Genomic DNA, 23,454 nt, shown 5'->3' on the forward strand with positions numbered 1-23,454 from the left:
AGTAGAGACCTTTCAGCAAAAACCTGCTTGTTAAAAGAACTTGAAAGCTCTGCAAAAGGAAAGCAGTAGGACTTGGTCAAACAATTGACAAACATGGCTGATAAAGTCAGAGTAAGCTACCCAAGCCAAATAACTCTAGATTTCTCTTTCTCTCATTAGAACACACTTTAAAAAATAGTTAAAACAAAAATTAACTTTCTTCAATGCAAAGTTAAAGTTGAAATATTGAGCACTCAGGACATTCCAAGAGTGAACCCCTTGCTGTAGCCTTACCGCTGCATTAACACTATTTGTTTAAAATTTGCATTTAGCCCATGTCCACACTGAACCAGTGTTTACTTTCTCATGTTTGCTGATACATTCCATTGAGTTTTAACCGCTTATGTTAGTAAAATGCATCCATCTGCTGACAACATCCTTGGGATAAAATCCTGCTTTTACTAGTATGGGGCATGTGCTGGGGGAGGAGCTGAGTGAAAGTGGCAGCAGAGTCTAGCAACACATGACTCTTGCTATGCAGCTGCTTCTTCTCCTCCTACCCTTGCGGGAGTTTTCATCTAGTCTCCAGGTTGTATTAAGCATCTCTGAGCGCCAATGCTAACCTGCAGCCATCGATGCAGGCCAGCGGCAGCACAAAGATTCCTCCTTAAACTGAAAGAAATTAAAATACATGTTGCACTTTCATCCCTCTATTTCCACTGGACATTCTGGCTCATGGTTCATGAGAGTAGTTCCTTTGAAGGCACCACAATTGCTTGGGTGAATCAGGAAAGTAGGATCTAGCCCTCCGTATTATTTTCCAATGTAATTGTCCTCTATCTGTTTCATCAGTAACAGATACTTACCGGAGTAGTGGTAGTGGGGAAAGGGGTAGAGAAAGATGATTTCCATTCACTGAAACACAGCCCTGCATTCCTGTGCTTGAGGCTCCAGAGAGTTCTAGGTGCCACATTCCAGGAAAGATGTGGACAAATTGGAGACAGTCCAGAGAAGAGCAACAAAAATGATTAAAAGGTCTAGAAAACATTGACCTGTGAGGGAACATTGAAAAAAATTGGGTTTGTTTTGTCTGCAAAATAGAAGACTGAGGGGGAATATGTTTTCCAGTACATACAAAGTTGTTACAAGGAGGGGAAAAATTGTTCTTCTTAACATCTGATGATAGGAAAAGAAGCAATGGGCTTAAATTGCAGCAAGGGAGGTTTAGGTTGAACATTAGGAAAAACTTCCTAAGTGTCAGGGTGGTTAAGCACTGGAATAAATTGCCTAGGGAGGTGGTGGAATCTCCATCATTGGAGATTTTTAAGAGCAGGTTAGACAAACACCTGTCAGGGATGATCTGGATAATACTTAGTCCTGCCATGAGTGCAGGGGATTGGACTAGATGACCTCTCAAGGTCCTTTCCAGTCCTATGATTTTATGATTGGAGGGGAATGAATATAGCAACACAGCTTTACTTTGGCCTTACCTACACTATGTTACCTTGTCTGCTCTGGCATTTTTCTAAAAATCTCTCACTGTTGCAGCTCCACCTGCATCAGTGGCTGGAGCGCTGATGTAGACAAGGCACAGATATGGAGGTATTTCACCACTGTGTTGTTTAACCCTGTTCAGAGTAATGCTAAAGAGACCACAGGATGGTCTACACTAGCAGGGCTGTTTCCACTGAGTCACAGATTTTAAGGTCAGAAGGGACCACTGTGATCATCTAGTCTGACCGCCTGCGTAACACAGGACATAGAACCTCACCCAATGATTCCTACATCAGGCCCATAATTTCTGGCTGAGCTAGAGCATATCTTTTAGAAACCACTGGTGGGGCTACACTGATGGTAGCATGACAGTGAGAGACTGTAGGAAAAGGCCTATGCTAGCTTCAGGGAGTCTCATTTGGGAGATTCCCGTTACCTCTCCAACTTCTCCTAGATGTATATCGTTACAATTAAACAGGGCCTGAGCAGCTATTAAGACCTCAGCTCCATATAAGAGGCTGTTGCCTTTGTAAACTATGGCTGTTTAGAAGATGCACAATTGATTACCAGTGGGACTGGGTCTGATTGGAGAAGGTGGGGTAGGGGAGTCTCTATCTTCCCTTTGTTAAACAGATGGAGCTTTTATCTGCGTAATGCCCCAGTGACTTATGTTTGAGGTGTGTGTGCTTGTGTTAAAATTGTGTTAAAAACTGCCGAACTGGAATTAATTTGCAAACTGGACACCATCAAATTAGGCCTGAATAAAGACTGGGAGTGGATGGGTCACTACAAATAGTAATTTTCCCCTCTGCTGATACTCACACCTTCTTGTCAACTGTTGGAAATGAGTGACTTCCACCTTAATTGAATTAGCCTCATTAGCACTGGACCCTCACACACACACTTGGTAAGGCAACTCTCATCTTTTCATGTGCTGTAATATATATACCCACTTTCTGTATTTTTCACTCCATGCATCTGATGAAGTGGGTTTTAGCCCACGAAATCTTATGCCCAAATAATTTGTTAGTCTCTAAAGTGCCACAAGGACTCCTCGTTTGTGTTAAAATAGCCTTTCCGGATTTGATATAATTCCATTCAAGAAAAGAGCCTTCATTTTACCTCATAAAATAACAACCACCGGTGTCTATCTCTGTATTCTGCAATTCCATGACTGGAAATTGCTACAGAACCCACCTCTTGCTGCAGTCTGGAATCTAAGCCTTCCATTAAGATAACTTTGCAAATGTGAACTAAGTGTAAATTGATGCAGTGCTGTCAGCAGACAGCCTGAAACAATAGTTCTGAACTGTAAATGGTCCCGGTCATCTCGGTGGATTGGTGACATCACAGTCAAAAGATGATGATTCAAATGTCAACACAGTGAAGTATTTCATAGCTGATCACTTCAGCAGTAGCATGCATCTAATGTCTTTACCCCCCAATCCCAGACTGCCACCCTTTGTCTTCCCAAGTGCTAGAGGATCCAGTTGTCCCCTATCTAGCTGCCAAAACCTTCAGCTTCCTCCCATGAATCTGCTGAATCAGCAGCATATTGAAAACTGAAACATGGGGCAGCATAAACACAGGAGCTACTGGACTGATTGAATTATTCATTTTTATAGTTAATTCAAAGCTGCTACCTTTTTAATCTAAATGAAGCTGTCATGGAATTTCCAGTTTGCTGCACCAGAGTGCCATGGAAACTAGGGAATTTGTTATGTTGCCAGTTTAGATTTAATAAGTCACAGTGTCAAATAAATAAAACTTCAACGGAGTTAGTTAAGACAGACCATCCAGCAATACTTAATGCAGTACTATACAGAATATAGCAAAGGAAACATATATACCTAATCTGAGAGTACAAAAGTGAGGCCGCCTACCTGAGTTCACTTCAGACAAACTCCCTGAAACTCATCTCTTGTAGACTGTTCAGAACAAAGAAAAGTCCTCTCGTGTTTGATCTTATTTTGAATCAATAAGCCAATGATATTTGTAATTAATGTATCACAGCTAGGACCACAGTTAGCTCTTAATGCTTAGACATTAATCCATACCTTAATGTTTTACTGAGACATTGATTACAGAACACATCTCCTAGCCTATTTTGTCAAGTACTAAGTTTATCAATTACAGAGCACTTATGAGCATCCCTTTTCAATTACACCATTTTGTCCATTACAGCATACATCTGTAACAGGCATCTCTTTATATACTATGTATGTTCACAGAAAAGAGACCAAGAACATGAACTATTGACTGAAGACTTCTTTTCATGGTATCTGTTTTACATAATTGATAAGCGAAAGACATCAGTTCGACCATCCACTATTTTATCAATTGCAAAAGATATCTATAACCAAATCACTATGACAGAAATCATCTGGTAGAATAATTACTGATAAGCTAAAAGCATCCTTCAACAGATTACAGAAAGCACCTGCCCCCTATCAGTTATAAGTAGTTCCTTTCTGGACATTTCCCTAAGGGTCAAGAGTTTAGAGTACAAAAGACACGCAATCTATTATTTAACAACACGCTATAGTCCAGCTAAAGTTCAGTTTATTCATAACACACTAGGGTTAGCTAAAGTTCAGAGTACAGAGTGGATAATAACGGACAGGCGTACTAGGACAAAGACGTTCATGTATCCAAAATAAAACACTCTTCAGAGTTCAGCCAGAACCTTTGGCTTACAGAAATGATTCGGGGGGTTTGGTCAAGTAATCATGAGAGTTTGATATAAGAAGAATAATGAAAGATTAATGTTTGCTAACAGGTGCACAGTTTAGATCCAGCTTATTACAGAGAATGCTATTATTTTTTTTTCATCTTAGTGCCTGGGGATCAACTCAAATCAGGGCCCCATTGTGCTAGCAACTAGGCAAACAAAGAGTAGTAGACAGTCCCTGCCCTGAAGGCCTTGGGGTCTAATACACATGATAGACACGGGGTGGGGAAAGGGAACACGCAAGCAGAGTGAACAATGTGATGGCAGCAAATATTTAGGTCCATGGGGTTTAGTTAGGAGGGGATAAACTAAATGGAAAGACAAGGGCAGGGAGAAGGATGAAGGGGACAGGGCAAGTGAGAGGAGGGAGGGGAGAAAGATCTGAGCTTCAGGCATGGAGTAAAGCTGAGGTGAAGAGACTGAAAGGCAGGGGCCAGGAGGGAGTTGGGGCAAACATCCAGGGGATGTCTACACACTAGTGGCTGGGAGGGAGGTGTAATTCCTAGCATGGCTAGTCAGACATACCCTAGCTCTGCTCAAGCTAGTGCCTAAAAATAGCTGTGTGGCTGTGGCAGCACAGGCAACAGCTTGGACTAGCCACCCAAGCACAATCCCACCCAACCCCCTGGGTACATACTTGGGCAGCTCGTCTGAGCCACTGCCTGTGCTGCTGTGACCACATGGCTATTGTTCGGTGCTAGCTCAAGCAGAGCTAGCGTATGTGTGGCCGCCTGGGCTGGGAATTACACCTCCCAGGTGCTGTGTAGATGTATTCCCAGTCAGCCCAGAACTGAGAACATTCATGGGGCCTTGATAATACGTTCCTCCTCCCTTGGTTTTCACGCCTCAACTGCTAGAAGAGGGCCTCATCCTCCCTGATTGAACTAACCTCGTTATCTCCAGACTGATTCTGGCCTGCATGTTTATACCTGCTTCTGGAAATTTCCATTACATGCATCTGGCGAAGTGGGTATTCACCCACGAAAGCTCATGCTCCAATACATCTGTTAGTCTATAAGGTGCCACAGGACTCTTTGTTGCTTTTTACAGTAATAATAGTGTTACACACCTGTGTATATGAAAGGGTGGCCATGTGTCCCTGGTAGCCATGTGTCAGGGAAACCCCCTGGTCAGTTTTGCAAAGTCTAGAGTTTGTCCTGGTTTGTGTAACCCCAAACAGATGCAGGTCGCCTGAAGGAGGCACCAGCCATTTGAACTGGTGACACTGACAGCAGGGCTGGCTGAGCACGTGTACCTCACAGACCACCCACAGGCCTGTCAAATGTTGGCAGCCTGTCTTCCCTCTGCCCTCCTCAGCACACAGAGCCAGAAACTCACTGACTCAGGAAGGACACTGCTGCAAAGGCAACATATGCTGTCACATAGTGAACAAGGCTGCGGTCTCCTGCACTACAGGGAATCACAGGATTGTGGCAGAACACTGGGAAATATGAAAAGTCATGGAGATGTGAGAGAGAATGAAGCAGAGAGCTTGCAGGATTAAGAGAATGACAAAGCATGTGAGGGGGAGACAGGTAGATGCAGGAGGTTTGAGCGTAACTGTGTCAATTTTAGACAAAGTCACAGGTGGTCATGACAATAAAGGCACTAAAGAAATATCAAGTTGGGACATGGCTTTGTATTCCCAAATAACCCTTTCAGTTCCCCTATTTAGCCCAAAGAACAGGAACAGTGCGTGTGCAGTGATGAGTCCTAGACAGAGAGATGTTATCAGCTGAACCCAGCCCTCCAAACACAGACACTGCCTTTTACCTGAGTGAGAAAGGAAACAGATCATGATCTCTTGACAGAGTTAAAGCTGTGAGCAAGTCCTCCAGTCTGGCCATGGAGAGATGTAACCTACCGCTGGCTTCTTACTGAGACTATGGTTTAAGTCTGCAGTTCTTATGAAGTCTATCTGTTATCATATTCACCCACTGTCTTGCAGAAATCCTGAATATCACATCAGGTAGTGCTGCCACAGGAGAAGCACAGAATCGAACACAGCATTCTTAACACGAACTTCTCCATGGAGGTCTTAGGGTTGCAGTGTCCATTAAAATCTGGGTGGCTCAGTCATCTGCAAACGCAAAATCAGACAGGGTGAAATTGGGGGACAGGGTGGTCTATTGGGTAGACTAGGGGACTTGTTCTGGATTCTTGCGCTCTGCCACTGCCTCAGCATGCCTAATCTTCAACAAGTCACTGAATCGTTCTGTGCCTCGGTTTCCCTACCTAGAAAATGGAGATGATACTGACCTACTGTATAGTGGGGGTTACAAGACTAAGGTGTTGTTTCCATGGGAAAGTTTTCTGGCATAATTTAAGGTATGAATTTAAACAGTTATACCAGTGGGTGGTCGTAGCCCAATATAACAGTGGCTTTTCTTGGTTTCGCTTACCTTGCCTGGGAAGGGATTTATGCTAAAGGTAAAAAAGCCACTCTTCTCCAGGAGTCTGTCCCCACGGGGCTGTAGCTATCCATGGATAACTATGGGGGGGACCCTTCCTGTTTAGACAAGGCGCTTGGAGAAGGCTTTGTGCCCTCGCCTAAGAGAGGCTATAGGCATGCAAAGAATGGGTGTTATACACACTTTGCAGCGGGGTTGCAGCCTCGTTGGTCCCAGGCTATTACAAACACCGTCTTCTGCCCTTTGCCTGGGCTTTACAGCGCCTCTTGTCCTGTCTATGCAATTTCGGGTGATCGCTTCAGCGCCTGCAGATAACCGGGCTCGGGGAGGCGGAGTTACACGTGGACTTTAAGCCTGGGTTTTGTTCCACGTACCCGAGAGCCGTGCTTTGGCGGCACATTGTGGGTGGGGTAACAAAGATGTTCAGCCACGAGCGGGTTAAGCAGGGTTCCCCCCCGGGTGGGTAGCACAAGGCAGCTGCTTTGCACAGGGGCGTTTTGAACCTGGGACATTTCCCTCCCTTCCCGGGGGACAAAGGTTGGCGCCACCTCGGCAGCACCCCACCCTGCCGCTCACTGGCACCTGCTCTCTCCCATTGGTCTCCAGGGGCCGCCTCCTGCTGCTGACACCCGCGGGGCGCAGGCGGGGCTTGCCGGTTGGGGAGCGCTCACACCGCCCTCCCGCGGCCACACGCACTGACGGGCGGAAGATTGAGCAACGCGGAGGCACCGAGCCGCTGCTGCGCCACCGGGTCTCTGGTCGGTGCCATCGGAGACAAGCACCAGCCATTGCCCCAGCAGGGCGCGGGAGCCGCCACCATGCCCGCGCTGAAAGTCTGCATCGTCGGCTCTGGAAACTGGTGAGTGGCGCCCGGAGCCCGGGAGCCGCGCCGGGCGGGCTCCAGCTTTGTGCGGCGATCTTGGCGCTGTCTGTAGCCGCTCCGCGCCCAGCTGCTGGGCTCCGTCCCTCGGGCTGGGAAGGGAGAGCGGGTCGCAGCCTCGCTAGTCTCTTCCCCGGCGGGCTGGGGCCGAGCAGCGGAGACTCCAGTCCTGGAGCCCTGTTCAGCTGCACGAGAGCTCGTGTCTCTGGGCTGGAGTCCGGGGGGCTCGGGGAAGGGAGAGCTCAGTCCGTCAGAGCCAGGCTGCAGCGAGCTCAGCCGCTGCTCCCAGGCAGTCCGCAGCCAGCTCCTGCCTCCCCTGCTCACGGAGCAGAAGCGAATGATGGTGTTTTACCCAAAACTTAGCAATTCGAGTCACCGCAAAAAAGTGACGCCCGGGATGGTTTTACTGGGGGGGGGGGGTGTATGTCCCGGCTGCACATTTAAGCCATTTCTGCCTTTGCAAAGCCACATACTGTCCCATGCCAGTGTGAGTCCGGATTAACTCCACTGAAGGCAGTGCAATTAGTCCTGAAGCAGAAGCCTGGAGCAGAGCAGAGCAGAATTTGGGTGTATTGAAAAGTCTTCAAACTACCAGTTATATTGTAAAAAAAAAACAGGAGTACTTGTGGCACCTTAAAGACTAACAAATTTATTTTAGCATGAGCTTTCGTGAGCTAAAGCTCACTTCTTCGGATGCATAGAATGGAACACACAGACAGGAGATATTTATACATACAGAGAACATGAAAAGGTGGAAGTATGCATACCAACAGGCAGAGTCTAATCAATTGAGATGAGCTATCGTTAGCAGGAGGAAAAAAAACTTTTTGAAGTGATAATTAAGATGGCCCATAGAAGGTGTGAGGAGAACTTAACATAGGGAAATAGATTCAATTGGTGTAATGACCCAACCATTCCCAGTCTTTGTTTAAACCACAGTTAATTGTATCTAGTTTGCATATTAATTCAAGTTCAGCAGTCTCTCTTTGGAGTCTGTTTTTGAAGTTTTTTTGTTGCAAAATTGCCACCTTCAAGTCTGTCACTGAGTGGTTAGAAAGGTTGAAGTGTTCTCCCACTGGTTTTTTAATGTTATGATTCCTGATGTCAGATTTGTGTCCATTTATTCTTTTGCGTAGAGACTGTCCGGTTTGGCCAATGTACATGGCAGAGGGGCATTGCTGGCACATGATGGCATATATCACGTTGGTAGATGTGCAGGTGTACGAGCCCCTGATGGTGTGTCTGATGTGATTAGGTCCTGTGATGGTGTCACTTGAATGGATATGTGGACAGAGCTGGCATCCGGCTTTATTGCAAGGATAGGTTCCTGGGTTAGTGTTTATGTTGTATGGTGTGCGGTTGCTGGTGAGTATTTGCTTCAGGTTGGGAGGCTGTCTATAAGCGAGGACTGGCCTGTCTCCCAAGATCTGTGAGAGTGAGGGATCATCTTTAAGGATAGGTTGTAAATCTTTGATGATGCGCTGGAGAGGTTTTAGTTGGGGGCTGTAGGTGATGGCTAGTGGTGTTCTGTTATTTTCTTTTTTAGGCCTGTCCTGTAGTAGGTGGCTTCTGGGTACTCTTCTGGCTCTGTACAGCCCCCAACTAAAACCTCTCCAGCGCATCATCAAAGATTTACAACCTATCCTTAAAGATGATCCCTCACTCTCACAGATCTTGGGAGACAGGCCAGTCCTCGCTTATAGACAGCCTCCCAACCTGAAGCAAATACTCACCAGCAACCGCACACCATACAACATAAACACTAATCCAGGAACCTATCCTTGCAATAAAGCCGGATGCCAGCTCTGTCCACATATCCATTCAAGTGACACCATCACAGGACCTAATCACATCAGACACACCATCAGGGGCTCGTACACCTGCACATCTACCAACGTGATATATGCCATCATGTGCCAGCAATGCCCCTCTGCCATGTACATTGGCCAAACCGGACAGTCTCTACGCAAAAGAATAAATGGACACAAATCTGACATCAGGAATCATAACATTAAAAAACCAGTGGGAGAACACTTCAACCTTTCTAACCACTCAGTGACAGACTTGAAGGTGGCAATTTTGCAACAAAAAAACTTCAAAAACAGACTCCAAAGAGAGACTGCTGAACTTGAATTAATATGCAAACTAGATACAATTAACTGTGGTTTAAACAAAGACTGGGAATGGTTGGGTCATTACACCAATTGAATCTATTTCCCTATGTTAAGTTCTCCTCACACCTTCTATGTGCCATCTTAATTATCACTTCAAAAAGTTTTTTTTCCTCCTGCTAACGATAGCTCATCTCAATTGATTAGACTCTGCCTGTTGGTATGCATACTTCCACCTTTTCATGTTCTCTGTATGTATAAATATCTCCTGTCTGTGTGTTCCATTCTATGCATCCGAAGAAGTGAGCTTTAGCTCACGAAAGCTCATGCTAAAATAAATTTGTTAGTCTTTAAGGTGCCACAAGAACTCCTGTTTTTTTTGCGGATACAGACTAACACGGCTGCTACTCTGAAACCTGTCAGTTATATTGTGAGGCAATGGGTGGGGGGGGGTTCTACCTGGGTTTTGAGATGACATTGAGGACTGCACATCACCTGAGCCTCCGTTGGAAAGAGGCACATACACACACTGGGGCCTGATCCTTTGCCAGGCTGAGTTCATCTTGAGAGGTGCTGAGCTCTCCTCATAGCTGCTAGAGTCAGTCAGTGAAGGGGGCACTCAGGACTTTACAACAAGTTGTTAACATCTCCCAGCCTTGAGCCCCGCGGCCCTTGAAGTCAGTGAAATGTTTGGGTTGGGGGAAAAATTAATCTACAATTGGGCTGTAAATGCCAGAAAAAGAGATGGTAATTAAACGATTCCAGTTACAAAACCAGGAACCTGTGGTCCTAAAACATGCCTAGTGAACCGTACAAGATCATTGGTTTTGCTTGGCTCAGAGCTCTGCGCATCTATTCATTTTGTTGCTCTTTCTACCCAGCCCCGAGCCTGACGTCCTTGTTTGGCTCGTCCACCTGTTAAGTTTCGTCTCAGACTGTAAGCTCTTTGTGGCAGGGACCGATGTTTGCTAGATGCTCGTACAGTGTCCAGCACAACAGGGACCCAACGTGGTTGGCCTCTAGGGACTGCTGTAATCTAAATGTGAAATAATGATAAACAATGGGACGTAGTCAGAAAGCCTGTGACTAGTGGAAGAAGCTGTTCTTTACCTTTAGTTTTAGGGTTTCACAGTTGGGTGCTAGGAGAACCCAATGGTAGTCCAGAGGAGAGTTCTTCCTACATCAGGGAAGCTGGTGGCTCATGGAAGAGGATCACATGCCACTAAGAATGGGAGAAAAAAACAATAGAAATATGAAACACCAGGTACTTATTAATAAGAATTAATAGCATTTTCATGTATACATCTCAAAGCTTTGCAGAGGTGCAGCACTATTATCCCTGGTTTTTTAAGATGGGGAAACTAGGTAGCTACAGAGCTTAAATGGCTTGCCCAAAATCACAAAGTAAGCGGCAGGATTGGGAACAGAATCCAAGTCAGCTGATTCTTCATACGGTGTCCTCTCCACTCGACTGTGCTATGAGGGGAAGCATGTGCACATGGCAGATACGTGGCTGATCGAGTAAAATGCATCCTGAAACCTAAAGGTAGCAAGTGACTACTCTGAGCCTTGTACCTCTTGGGTGAAGAGGCAAGAGGAGATTCCATGGGGCTCCAGGAGAGTTTGTAGTGTCTTCCACGTGCCCCAGTCCCCAGCCTGACTGTGAAACGGGGCGGCTCTGGTATTTTGCTGCCCCAAGCACGGCGGGCAGGCTGCCTTTGGCAGCTTGCCTGCGGGAGGTCCCCGGTCCCGTGGTTTCGGCGGCACACCTGCGGGAGATCCGCCAGAATCCGCAGGCATGCTGCCATTGCAGTGACCGGCAGAGCGCCCCCCGTGGCTTGCCGCCCCAGACACGCGCTTGGTGTGCTGGTGCCTGGAGCCGCCCCTGCTGTGAAATAACCTCATGGTCACCCATCTTCACATGCACTCTTCTTTTTGTAACTGCCACTGAATGCAGATTAAATTTCTCCTCCTTTGATATTTAGTACTGTTACCTCTGCCTGAAAATGGCAAGTGCACGCAATTTTCTAGAGGGATTGCCAGGCTCTCTACTCTCCCTTTGGCTTTTTGTTTTTGGTAATTTCCTATACTCCTCAATGAATTATTGCAGAGATCCTTATGTCTCCTACTGGAAGAGAACATGAGGGTCCTGATTCTACATCTGTTATACAACACAATACTTCCATTGACTTCAGAATCTGGATCAGCATATGTGCAGAATTGGGGCTCTGTAAGGAATTATTTTCCCTTCTGTCCCCAGTGAGGGAGCTCAGTCTCCCATCATATGCACTCAAAATAATGCACTGGTTCTTTACACAGATTTCAAGGAGTTCTACACTAAAAAGAGACACAAATTTGAGAGCATGGTTCACACTGGGGAAAAATGGGGATTCATTGCTAAGACCCCAGCAATCCCAGAATACCAAACCATTCCTGCTAAAAAGATCACAGGGAAATAATGTTTACATTTTAAATTTAAATCATTAGGTTTCAGAGTAAACACACCGAGATGAATGGAATTTCAGGGCAGTCCTTCATAGTTGAGTATTATTATCTGCAGACTTAGTAAGACAGCATTGGATGAGCATTCTGGTCATTATCTTCACAACCATCTTTAAACTGAATGCTTAAATTCTGCAAAAGCTGATGGTGTCCCCAGAGAAGAGTTGAAAGGTGTAGCATCCTACATTGGCACAGTTCAAACCTTGATGGACAGGTCTGAAATCTGATGCCTCTCACTAGCATGTACACACAATCTAAAATATTTCTCTGCCTTCCCCACCCTGCTGCTAGAGAACACACAGTTTCTTCCCTAAGGTCTTGTTTATACTCAGATTTCAAACCATATTTTCTAAGTATCAGAGGGGTAGCTGTGGTAGTCTGGATCTGTAAAAGCAGCAAAGAATCCTGAGGCACCTTATAGACTAATAGACGTTTTGGAGCATGAGCTTTCGTGGGTGAATACCCACTTCGTCGGATGCATCCGGTATTCACCCACGAAAGCTCATGCTCCAAAACGTCTGTTAGTCTATAAGGTGCCACAGGACTCTTTGCTGCTTTTACATATTTACTAAAGAACAGTGCATGTATATTCAAGTGCAGATCTCTGAACTGCATATTCAAGTGCAGAGCTCAGATTGGGCATTAGGGAAAGGAATGTCTCGCCAAGACACACATTATGTAACATCTGTATTTTAAAGGAACAGTCTCACCATAGATATGACAAGTCAGATTTTGAAAAGCGCCTAAGTAACTGAGAAGCTCAAATCCCATTTTCAATCAATAGGATTTTAGCTCCTAAACACCTAATTCACCTTTGAAAAGGGGACGAGGTGATTTTGAAAATTTAACCCCCCACACCCCCCGCAGCAAACCAAATTACGCTGTACATTTTAATATCGATATACTTCCCTATCCTTATACCCCAAGGGAATAACATTGTTGCAGCTCCAACTATGGAGGGCTGCCCAGTGTTAAAATTCCAGCTCCTGGCCTAGGCAACTCAAACCACTATCTGGACCCTGAGATTGTGGCAATTGCAAACAAATAGGTGCATGTGTGTCACCCTGCCTCTTTATTCACTCTAAATTCTTGTTAATGTGGTCTATTGCACCAGACCAGACTGGAAGGCAGGAGGCCTCAGTTGCACTCACAGCACTGCCAGGAATTTAGTGGCTTCAGGCAAATCACCTTGCCACTCTGTTCCTCCAATTATCCACCTGTAAAATGGGGTTATTGATATTTACTCACCTTTGTAACACGCTCTGATATTTATAGAGGAAAATCCCAACATGCTAAGTATTGCCAAAGCATTTTAGGGCTGAGCACCACGTGCCTTCAATGGAAGCTGAAGGTTTTCAGCAACTTGCAGGATCAGGCCAACTCATTGCTCAGAAGGAGAGCAAAGGGTCAGTACGCCTTGTATGTGCTCCTTACATGAAGGGGCGAGGACTAACGCCAGGGCAGCCTTCATTTAACATCATGCCCACACAGAGATTTAAAACAGCATTTGCATTTTCCTTTGAAGTATTTTAGCACCTTTCCCAGGAATCCAGTGTTCTCCAGAAAGGTTGATACGGTTTCATATTTCTGTGACAATTCAGCCTTAAATGGGTCCTGGGTTTCTTGCTTCATATGAGTGAATATTGTCCTACCATTCTGCTCTCCCCATTGTTGTGAATCAGGAAGATGTTGAAATGGGCAAGAACCTTGCTCTGGAAAGCACTTTGGGTGTGATCCATAACCTACTGAAATCAATAGGTCTCTTTCCTCTAAGTTCAGTGGACTTTGGATTTTGCTTTCCTTCTGGACCAGGGGTAGGCAATCTATGGCACACGTGCCAAAGGCGGCACGTGAGCTGATTTTCAGTGGCACTCACACTGCCCGGGTCCTGGCCACCAGTCCAGGGGGCTCTGCATTTTAATTTAATTTTAAATGAAGCTTCTTAAACATTTTAAAAACCTTATTTACAACAACAGTTTGGTTATATATTATAGACTTATAGAAAGAGACCTTCTACAAATGTTAAAATGTATTACTGGCACGCGAAACCTTAAATTAGAGTGAATAAATGAAGACTCAGCATGGCACTTCTGAAAGGTTGCCGACCCCTTTTCTGGACTATAAGAGCAGAATATGACTGAACAGCATGGCATGCACACTTCTGTGTGCATGTGATCCAAATCTCTCAGTGGTTCTTTGGATTGTTTAAGCCAGGAGCTGGGTGGCTTAGGGTAGTTGCAGCTGGTGGAAACACATTTTAAAGCAGAAAAGATCATTTTTATTTGTTATTTTTGAGCTTATCGAAGTTGGAACAGTGTTTCTTTAAAAAGCAGCCATAACAGTGGAAGGTTTACCTCTAGCAGACACACCATTCCTTCTGTTGCCCTCAAACTAGATATTTAGGTAACAGTTCAGGGATCATTTCTGAGTCTCAGCAAGACAGTTGGCACATGACACAAATGTTTCAACAGCTTCTCTCAGCTGCCCCGTGAGTCACAGTGATCCTTATTATGCCAACAGTGTTGGAATCCTTATGCCAGATTTGATTATATAAAGTACCTGCAAAACCTGAGGAGCAATAGGTTTTGTTAGTTAGTAATGGTTCTGCTATTTGTTTAAAAAATACAGATTAATTTCTAAATTACAGTATCTGGAGGCCTGATCTTCCAAGACACTGAATGGCTTCCACTCCCAATTTACTTAGTAGGAGTTGGGGGTGCTCACTACATTACAAGACTGAACATTTATTAGTAAAGGAGCAAGTGTCTATTTAATGTAGAGGGGACACACTTTCTCTCGCTGTAAAATATTACTTGTCTGCCCTGTATAAAACCTCGGTAGATTGTTCCAGTTATACCAGTATAATTAAACCACTATAATTCCACCAGTACAACTCCCTATCTAGACACATTTATTCTGGAATAAGAGTGCTTTTTTCCCATCTTAGTGTAAACCATTTTCAGAGTGACGTAGGCTAAACTGAAAAAAACCCTCTTATTCCAGAATAAGTGCGTCCACCCACATGGGGAGTTATACCCATATAAATATAAACTATAGTAGTTCAAACTCTACCTCACACTGGTATAACTTCCCCATGTAGCCAAACCTATAGATTATAAATTGCTCAGGGCAAGGGCTGTCTTTTTGTTCTGTGTTTGTACAAGGCCTCACACAATGGGATCTTCATACATGACTGGAATTCCTGGATGCTACTGCAATTCAGATTAAAGAAAAAGACGCTACTCTAATATTAATGAGCCATCCTGCTCCTCTGGGGACTGACCCTGCTTCTGTTGAAGTTACTGATAGAATTGTCAGTGACTTCAGCCAGAACATTGCCATCCAAACGTTCTACAGTCCAGTAATGCTGAGAGCCAGCACTTGAAGCATAGTACTACTATTATTCATCTATCCTCGAAGAAATTGTTTTAAGAATTAGCAGCAAAAACTATTTGTTGTTGTTGATTTTTTCCATAAATTGGGTTTCTGTCAACCCTTTAATCAGTAGCTAGTTAAAAAGGACAGCCTTCTATTATCCTTACTAAATTGATCTTTGGCAAATAAATGAGGTAAAATGTTGTTTATGTGGGAGTGTCCCTTGGTTTTGTGTGCATTCGTGTACCTTCCCTGCCATGCTCCTGTAGTCTACTAAACACTAGTTTCACAGATAAAGCAATTCTTTCCAAAGGCTGGTTAGTGCTGAACTATGAATTTCAAATACATTAGGTAAAATAGAGCACCAGTTTTTGAACTCTTTGTTTATGTACGAGTCTCCCATTAATTCACAGTGAGAATCTTTTCCTGCTAACTGCTGAACACCGCCTCAGATTTTTCTAAAATTGCTTATTTAGTAACCTAGATTCCATTGTGTTCCAGTCTGGTCAGTTTCAGAACTGTGCCCCAGTAGCATCTGAGCACATCAGTTATGAAGGCTCTGCTGGAAAAGCAGTCTGGTTCTCTGAGAGCTGCCAGTCCATTGTAAACTACTAAAAACTTTAAAGAGAGGTTACAGTGTGCTGGAGCCTATCTTCCAATTTTAAAATTAGCTTGGATTGCTTAAATGCCAGAACAAGCAGTTTCTCTTAATGTTTAGTGCTCCTTAGCTGGTATCCAAAATAATCAGCATAATTTTTTTATACTTAAGTAATTTTAGATTTGCCTTTGTTGGCCTGATTTGCAAAGATGCCAAACATCTATAGTTCCCATTGAAATCAACAGGAGCTGCGGATGCTCAGTAGCTTTGAAAATTAGGCCAACTTTTTATATTACAGTAGTGCCCAGAGAGGCTCCAGATGAGATCTGAGCCTCTGTATTGTACTTGGTACTGAGTACGCATTTGGTAAGAGCCAGTCCCAGCCCCCAAGAGTTTACAGGGCCGATGAAGGATGGGAGGGAGGGGGAGAACATTGTTATCCTAATTGTACAGATTGGGAACAGAGAGATTAAATCATTTATCCAGGGTCACAGAGAAAGTGTGTGGCAGAACCAGGAACCCCCAATCTCCAAAGTCCCAGGCCAGTGCCTTAACCACAAAAGCAACCTTTCTTCCCAACGCTTAGTCACTGCGCTCTTCCACAAACCGTCGCCCTCCTTTCAGTCTCCCATTTTGATGGGATGGGCCGAGAACTGAACTATAAATTAGATATAATTTTAGTATTAAATATGGTAGGCCTCATCTGTTTCACAAAGAGAATCCTTAATGCCCCTTTAATGAATATTTCCTCCTGAAATTTTTACCTACATACTTTACATTTGTAAATGGCTTAAAAAAATAACCAGATTGCCGTCATGAGACAAGGCCTCCCAACACCCCCATGGTCTTTGGGTAGCCTGGTATCACTGCATACATTGGCACCTGTCCTGCAACCAATACTCAGGCAAAATGCCCATTGACGTCAGTGGGACTTTTGCATGAATAAAGACAGTAAGACAGGGGCCCTTATTCTGTTATTGCTTATTGAGCAATTGGCCTTGTGCAAGCTGATTTAAGTCACTACTATAGTTGAGTGAAGGGCGGCAGTTACAACATGGTTTCCCTCTGTCCCAGTTGCAAAGCAGTTATGACTTGCTGTTTGGACAACATCTAATTGGACTTAACCTTGGATAAACCCAAGCTTTTATCAGTTGCTGATAACTGGCTAACACACAAATTATGGTCTGTTCATGCTTCTAATTGTAACTGGGTCAGGGGACAAGAGGATTGTAACCAGATCCTCTGACTCAAAATATTTGTAGTGTGGACGGGTCCTTGAAAGTCAAAGTAGGCTCAAAATGTTAAGTTCTTTCTTAAAACTTAAAGACCACTAACCAGTATTTTCATGGGTGTCTTCTATAGTTAAATCAAGTTTTTTGTTTAATTTAAATATTTTTCCTGCAGTGTTCATAACTCAAACATGTCAGTATTGTGCTGGTGCATGAGAAGATGAAATCAGGGAAAAGGACTAGTCTAATTTCACTCCATGACTCCATGCATCTGAAGAAGTGAGGTTTTTTACCCACGAAAGCTTATGCCCAAATAAATCTGTTAATCTTTAAGGTGCCACCAGACTCCTTGTTTTTGTATTGTAATTTCACAGCCTATGCCAGTGGTTCTGAGCCTATTTACCATTGTGGGCAACGTGTGTTACGTGGGTCACATCAACACAACATATATACTACCTGTATAGCCATGAGGATGTCACATGGGCTGCAGCTGTGTGCTGATTGGACTGCAAGCAGCCCAGCGGGCTGCAGGTTGAGAACCACTGGTCCAAGCTGACAGAAAAGCAAGTAAATGCACAGCATGAATGATGCAAAGTAAACTAGATGACTTCAGCTGTTTCAGGTTTTAATCATCTAAGGTCTTGTTTGTCACACCGAGAGACTTTAAGAGTGATTTTTAACCTGATAGTGTCCCTTTAACTAAGCTAGACCATCCCTCAGGCAGGCCCCTCCTGGAGTGCGGCTATTGATAGGAAAGTTTGATACATTTCAGGTAAGATGCACAGACTTCAGTGTATCCAGATTGCTCAGAAGCATCTTCTTGCTTGGGTTACTCTACTTTTTTTTTTTTTAAGAAGCTAAGAAAAGTATCTGATAAAAAATATTATTCAAAGTTCTAAATTAAAAACAAGATGTAACATGGTACATCATGCTTATGTTAACCCTGGATTTCCGGTCACAACTGTATTTTACTTCGTATCCATTTTCTGTATTTCTTGAGTGGGTATTTTCTTGACTGAGGGAAGAGCCTTGTGCTGGGCTTAGTGAGCATATAAACATGGCCATAGGGTCCTGTAATACAGGCCTTTCAATGAGGTAGGAGTATTTTGCTCAGTGCAGTTTGTGCTTCCAGTTGAAACTAGGGTTACTGAACTTTCCTAAGGAGATTGTTTCAAAACAAATATACAGACTCCTGTCTCTAAGTATTTTACTTTGTTACACAGGGGGTCTGCTATTGCAAAAATTATTGGCAAAAATATCCAGAAGTCCAACAGGTTTGATCCTGTTGTGAAGATGTGGGTGTTTGAAGAAATCATAAATGGGAGGAAACTCACAGAGATCATAAACAAAGAGCATGAAAATGTGAAGTATCTTCCAGGACATACGTTACCTAAAAATGTGGTAAGTTGGCTAAACAACTGAAATGTTTGTTCAAAGCTTTAAGACTGATGGTTGAACCAGACTAAGAATTTCACAATCCCTGCTTTGCTTTAAAAAACACACCTTAAAGGGGCTTTAACACTAGGCAGAGGTGATAGGTTGACTCAGGGGAAACTAAAAGTTCTTTGTTTAGACCTTAATTCTTCAAATGGAATCCCTGTTGTCTGGATCATTTACAACTAGTCATTAATGTATGAATCAGAGGGACTTTAATCCTGCTTTAATTGCCAACCTTATCTGTAGGTTTACTATCTCATCCTATGTACACATGCCAAGTATTAAGATTACTTACATCTCTTTTCTGGCCAACTTACTCTAACATTTGCATTACTTATGAATTTGACCCACTCTTTGCGTCGCTTACAAATGTCTCATCTAAATTCTAAAGGACATACAACTTCAAACAAACCAGCTATATTTGTGTTTTTGTACACAAAGTCCCAGATCCTGCCCAGCTGTAAATCAGCACATCTCTACAGCATTTATAGAGCTGTGCTGATTTACACCAGCAGAGTATGTGGTCCAGAGCGTCCACCCTAAACAAAATTAAGGTTGTTTCAACTCCCCCTTCCTGTCTAACTAAAAGTTCAATAGAAAAGCTAACAAACAGCATGAATAGCATTGCTGTAATTACCTGTGTGATTTCAGAGTAGAAAAACTGAGGCACTTTAATTCGTAATACAGTAAAATCTACCAAAAGCAAAAAACTATAACTTTTACAGCCATTCAAAATGTGTGATCATACTAGATAATTTATAGCTTCATAAACTTAAAGAAACGTGATCATTCTAGATTATTTATAGCTATTTAATTTAAAGCAAGCAGGGTGACATTTTGTTTGTTCAGGAGCTTGCCAGATGGTCCTGTTTTGGAAAGTAAAGAAACTAGCACAGCCTTAACAGAGTAGCTTTTAATTTGTGCAAACAGAAATTAACATGCTGCATATGAGTGGCCTCCTTGCTTAGAGTAGTTAATTTTTCTAAATTTAGTATTGTAATAGCATGTTTGCACTCACATGACTTGAAATTGACATAGAGGAAGGAGATCAAATCCACCTAACAGCAAGCAAGACATGAACCACCTTGATTATTTTTACAACAATATAACACGAGAAAAAGCTTGGTTTTTATTCCTATCCTGGTAGCAGACTCACCCTAAAACCTGACCTACGCTGGAAAGTTGTACCAGCTAAACCAGCCTTTTTCCAGCACAGCCTGGCTGGTGTCCATGCTTAATTTAGTCTTTTATTGACAAAACCTTCCACTTTTTCCAGCATAGTTATTCCCCTTTTCGGAGGAACATAAGTCCCTGCTGATATAGGTCTATCAGACCAGTGGCAGTGTCAATGCACAACTTGTACTGGTATAAGCAGTCCTCTACTTGCAGTCCCTAATGCAACATACATTCCCTTCATACATACAACATACATTCTCCGGCAGCACTTTTGAACTCCACTGCCCAGGGTCACTGTGCCTGGAAGTCACCCCCGCTTCTAAATGCCTTGGACTGCCTTCGCAGCCACATCTCTTCCTGTTATCTGCTACCTTTTTGCTGAAATCACGAGCTCCTTGCTTTTGGTCTCCTGCCGGTCCAGGCTGGAGGTGCTAGATTTCCTTGCATTGTGGGGAGAGGAGTGTGTGCAGGCTACTTTGCTCCTGCAGGAAGAATAGTTACAGTGATGAGGTAAAGGAGATGGTGAAGCTCAGATATTTACCCCAAAGAAAAGCCCCAGCATTGCACAAAGGGTAAGGCACTGAGGTAATTATACTGGAAGGTGAAGAACACCACTAGGAATTCTGGACCCACCTGTGTATCTTGTGCCTTTTATAACATGCTAATGAGCAGGGACCCTGTCACTCCACTGGAGACACTTCCCATGCTGGGGTTTGTACCACACACATCACTGTAGAATTTAAACAATGAGTAGCTCTTCGTTGCTTAGGTCTTAAGTCTCCCAGTTCATCTTAGATGGATAAGGCTATGGGAGACGTGTGCATGAACAATTTGCTAATTTAATTAGTTAAAAATCAGCCCTGTTTTTGATGGCTCATGTCGCTCCAATATGCTCGACGACAGAGTGGAATTCCCCATTCACATTGGTCTAACTGGGTTAGGCCAGTTATTTTAAAAGAATGCGAATCCTTGGCTTTGAAGGAGCTGATGCAGAGAGCTGCAGTTTGTCTAGCTGTGGACCTGAAAGTGCGGTTTGATTTCTGCTCAGCTCATACTATGGCACAGATGAAGGGCCCCACTCTTAGGGGGATATGTTCTCTTATCATCATCAATAAAGCTACTGGTAGCTGTGGCAGAGTGAAATTCAGCTGCTGACTTCCTTATAAGCCCTGGTTTTGTTGTTAATTCCAGCTGGAATGGTTTACGCTTGGGACAGGGTAGGGCTTGCCAGCTCCTTGGCATGTTTGTGTTAATTTTTTGCAAATACTAGGCCAAATCACTATCTCCTGCAGTGAATCCTGCTTGGGCAGGGTAACTATAAGGATCCCCTGGCAGAGTTTCTCCTTGATCATTCCATCAGGATGAGAGGAGTAACCCAAACATGGTAAGCCATAGGGTCTGGCACAAATCCTGCAGATCCCCATGGATCTTGAAGCATTCACAGGTGACCAGAGTCATCTGAGGAGAGGCCCTATGCCTCTACACCCTGGCAGGATGGCTCCAATTTAACTGTATTACCAGGGTCACTTGGCTGCCTTTAAGAACTGTATTGAAAGGGGTGAAGGGCCTTCCCTGCTCTGAAGGGCACTTGAGGAGGTAATGCAGCTGTGGGCTGTATTATACGTCCCTGATCATCTCCACAGGGCTAGTATGGCACACTGGTTTAAGAAGTTAGGCTATGCTGCCTTCGGGGACATTTTAATCTGGAATACAATAGCTGATTGCATTAAAGGCCAACACTGTCATAGCATTAATTAGTTTAAGGATTCCTTTATTTTTAGTTTATGGATTCTTATTTTAATGCCTTTCTGTGATGGATTAGGTGTACATTATTTTGTAAGTACGTTAACTCACTCATGGTACGAGGGACGGTTAATTAATTTTTTCCCTCACTTTTGTCCTAGGTGGCTGTAGCAGATGTCGTTGAAGCATCGGCTGGGGCAGATGTTTTCATCTTTGTTATACCCCATCAGTTCATTACACGAATTTGTGACCAGATTGTTGGTCACATAAAACCTGGAGCATTCGGCATTTCACTGATCAAGGTAATTTGGGATCTCTATCATCAGTCCGTATGCAGTGAAGGAATAAGTATGCAGTATGGAAAACTTGGGGCTAGAAATGCCAAAGAGCTACAGCTCTAAAGCCTTAATGCTCTATTCCATGTCATGTATTCTCCCCTTCCAGGGCTGTTTTTGAGAGTACACACGCACACACAAAAAAAATGGACAACAACATTTATAGCTGGTTTTACAGAACTGAAGTGATTTGCAATTGGAATCAGGGAGGCTATCCTGAAAAGGAAAAAAAAAACACATTTAGGATGTTTTTAAAACTTGCAGTTTGCCTCCAGCTTTGAGTCCACTGCTCCTTCTTTCCAATTGTTACAGAAAATGTCTCATTTAAAACGTGAATTGAAGAAAATAGAATTAAAATTTCAGACCTACAATTCTCCAGCTGTTGCCTTTTCCCTCCCTTTTAAGATTCTCCTGCAAACAGCAACAGAAGAGGAAGGAAAGCATAATGCACCTTGACTTATTTCTTTATACAAACAAAACTGGGGCTGTGCTGTTTCTGCTTTCATAGAATATGTCTTACGTTTAAATCTTGCCTAGGGCATTTAAAAACACATTACATGAAAACTTGATTATTTTACAACTATGGGAAGTTTAACATATAAAGAAAAAGCAGCCTCACCATAAAGTAAAACATTGGGACATACTGTTGCACTGGGTCCAAGTCCTTTCGCTTAAAGGGAAAACTGCTTGCCGAGGGCCTACCGCATGAGGCCTACATTTCACACACTGATGCTCTGTCACCCTCCTTTCTTTTCTAATGACTTGACTTTGAATATTATCTTTTCACCAGGGGGTTGACGAGGGTGCCGAAGGCTTGAAGCTCATCTCAGACATCATTCGAGAGAAACTGAAGATAGAAGTCAGCGTGCTCATGGGGGCCAATATAGCCAGTGAAGTGGCTGATGAGAAGTTCTGTGAAACCACCATTGGTAATGATCATTCAGGGCAATCATCAAGAGCTCTCATTGGCTCTACCACAGATGTTCATTTCTACTTCTAGCAGTCCCTAGCAGAGGAATAGGACAGCATCTAAACATAGCAACATGTAAATGAAACATGGAAACCTTTGAAAGGTTTCTGAACAGTTTTATGTATACACCATGTATTAAACTCTGAACCTCCTTCCCTTAAAGGAATGGCCACATTTCCAACAATCTCAATGGAAACAGGATCAGACTCAAACAGCTGCAGGTGCTAGTACATGCAGCAATTAGCTAATCTCTTCCATTAAAAATGAGGCTTAATTCTTCTACAGGAGTTAATGGGAGACTTCTAGTAATGTCAAAGAGATTGTGTCAAGTCCTTCAGCGGCTGACATACTGCAAGGAAAGTGCAACCAGCCCCACAAAGCCTCCCCCACCCCTCGTTTAAATTTCTCAATCCTCCCACCTCTTTATAACTGAAATGGTATCACTTATTATTTTCTCTCTCTGTGTCACAATGCCTACCTGAG

The 23,454-nt window shown here is 43.6% G+C and overlaps 1 protein-coding gene and 1 long non-coding RNA gene across 6 annotated transcripts in view; one reads left to right on the forward strand and one right to left on the reverse strand.

The window, feature by feature from the left end:
- The window catches only part of LOC123378361 (glycerol-3-phosphate dehydrogenase [NAD(+)], cytoplasmic-like), a 58,075-nt gene that overhangs the window by 22,629 nt on the left and 11,992 nt on the right, over positions 1-23,454 (forward strand). For 4 of the 5 annotated variants that reach the window (XM_045032028.1, XM_045032027.1, XM_045032029.1 and 1 more), the window contains 4 exons: positions 7,222-7,474; positions 18,534-18,711; positions 21,828-21,968; positions 22,792-22,930. In XM_045032028.1, the coding sequence (XP_044887963.1) occupies positions 7,434-7,474; positions 18,534-18,711; positions 21,828-21,968; positions 22,792-22,930 (499 nt within the window). In that variant the 5' untranslated portion in view covers positions 7,222-7,433. Of the gene's footprint in view, positions 1-7,221; positions 7,475-10,741; positions 10,871-18,533; positions 18,712-21,827; positions 21,969-22,791; positions 22,931-23,454 lie in introns of those variants that run through there. The other variant, XM_045032030.1, reaches the window with a different exon arrangement.
- LOC123378362 lies at positions 5,652-13,453 on the reverse strand. Its single transcript, XR_006582569.1, has 3 exons — positions 13,357-13,453; positions 10,717-10,828; positions 5,652-6,284 (listed from the first exon to the last, which is right to left on the reverse strand). It is a non-coding gene; the product is annotated as an uncharacterized LOC123378362 (long non-coding RNA).

Source organism: Mauremys mutica, chromosome 10 (assembly GCF_020497125.1).
Source record: "Mauremys mutica isolate MM-2020 ecotype Southern chromosome 10, ASM2049712v1, whole genome shotgun sequence".
NCBI lineage: Eukaryota > Metazoa > Chordata > Testudines > Geoemydidae > Mauremys > Mauremys mutica.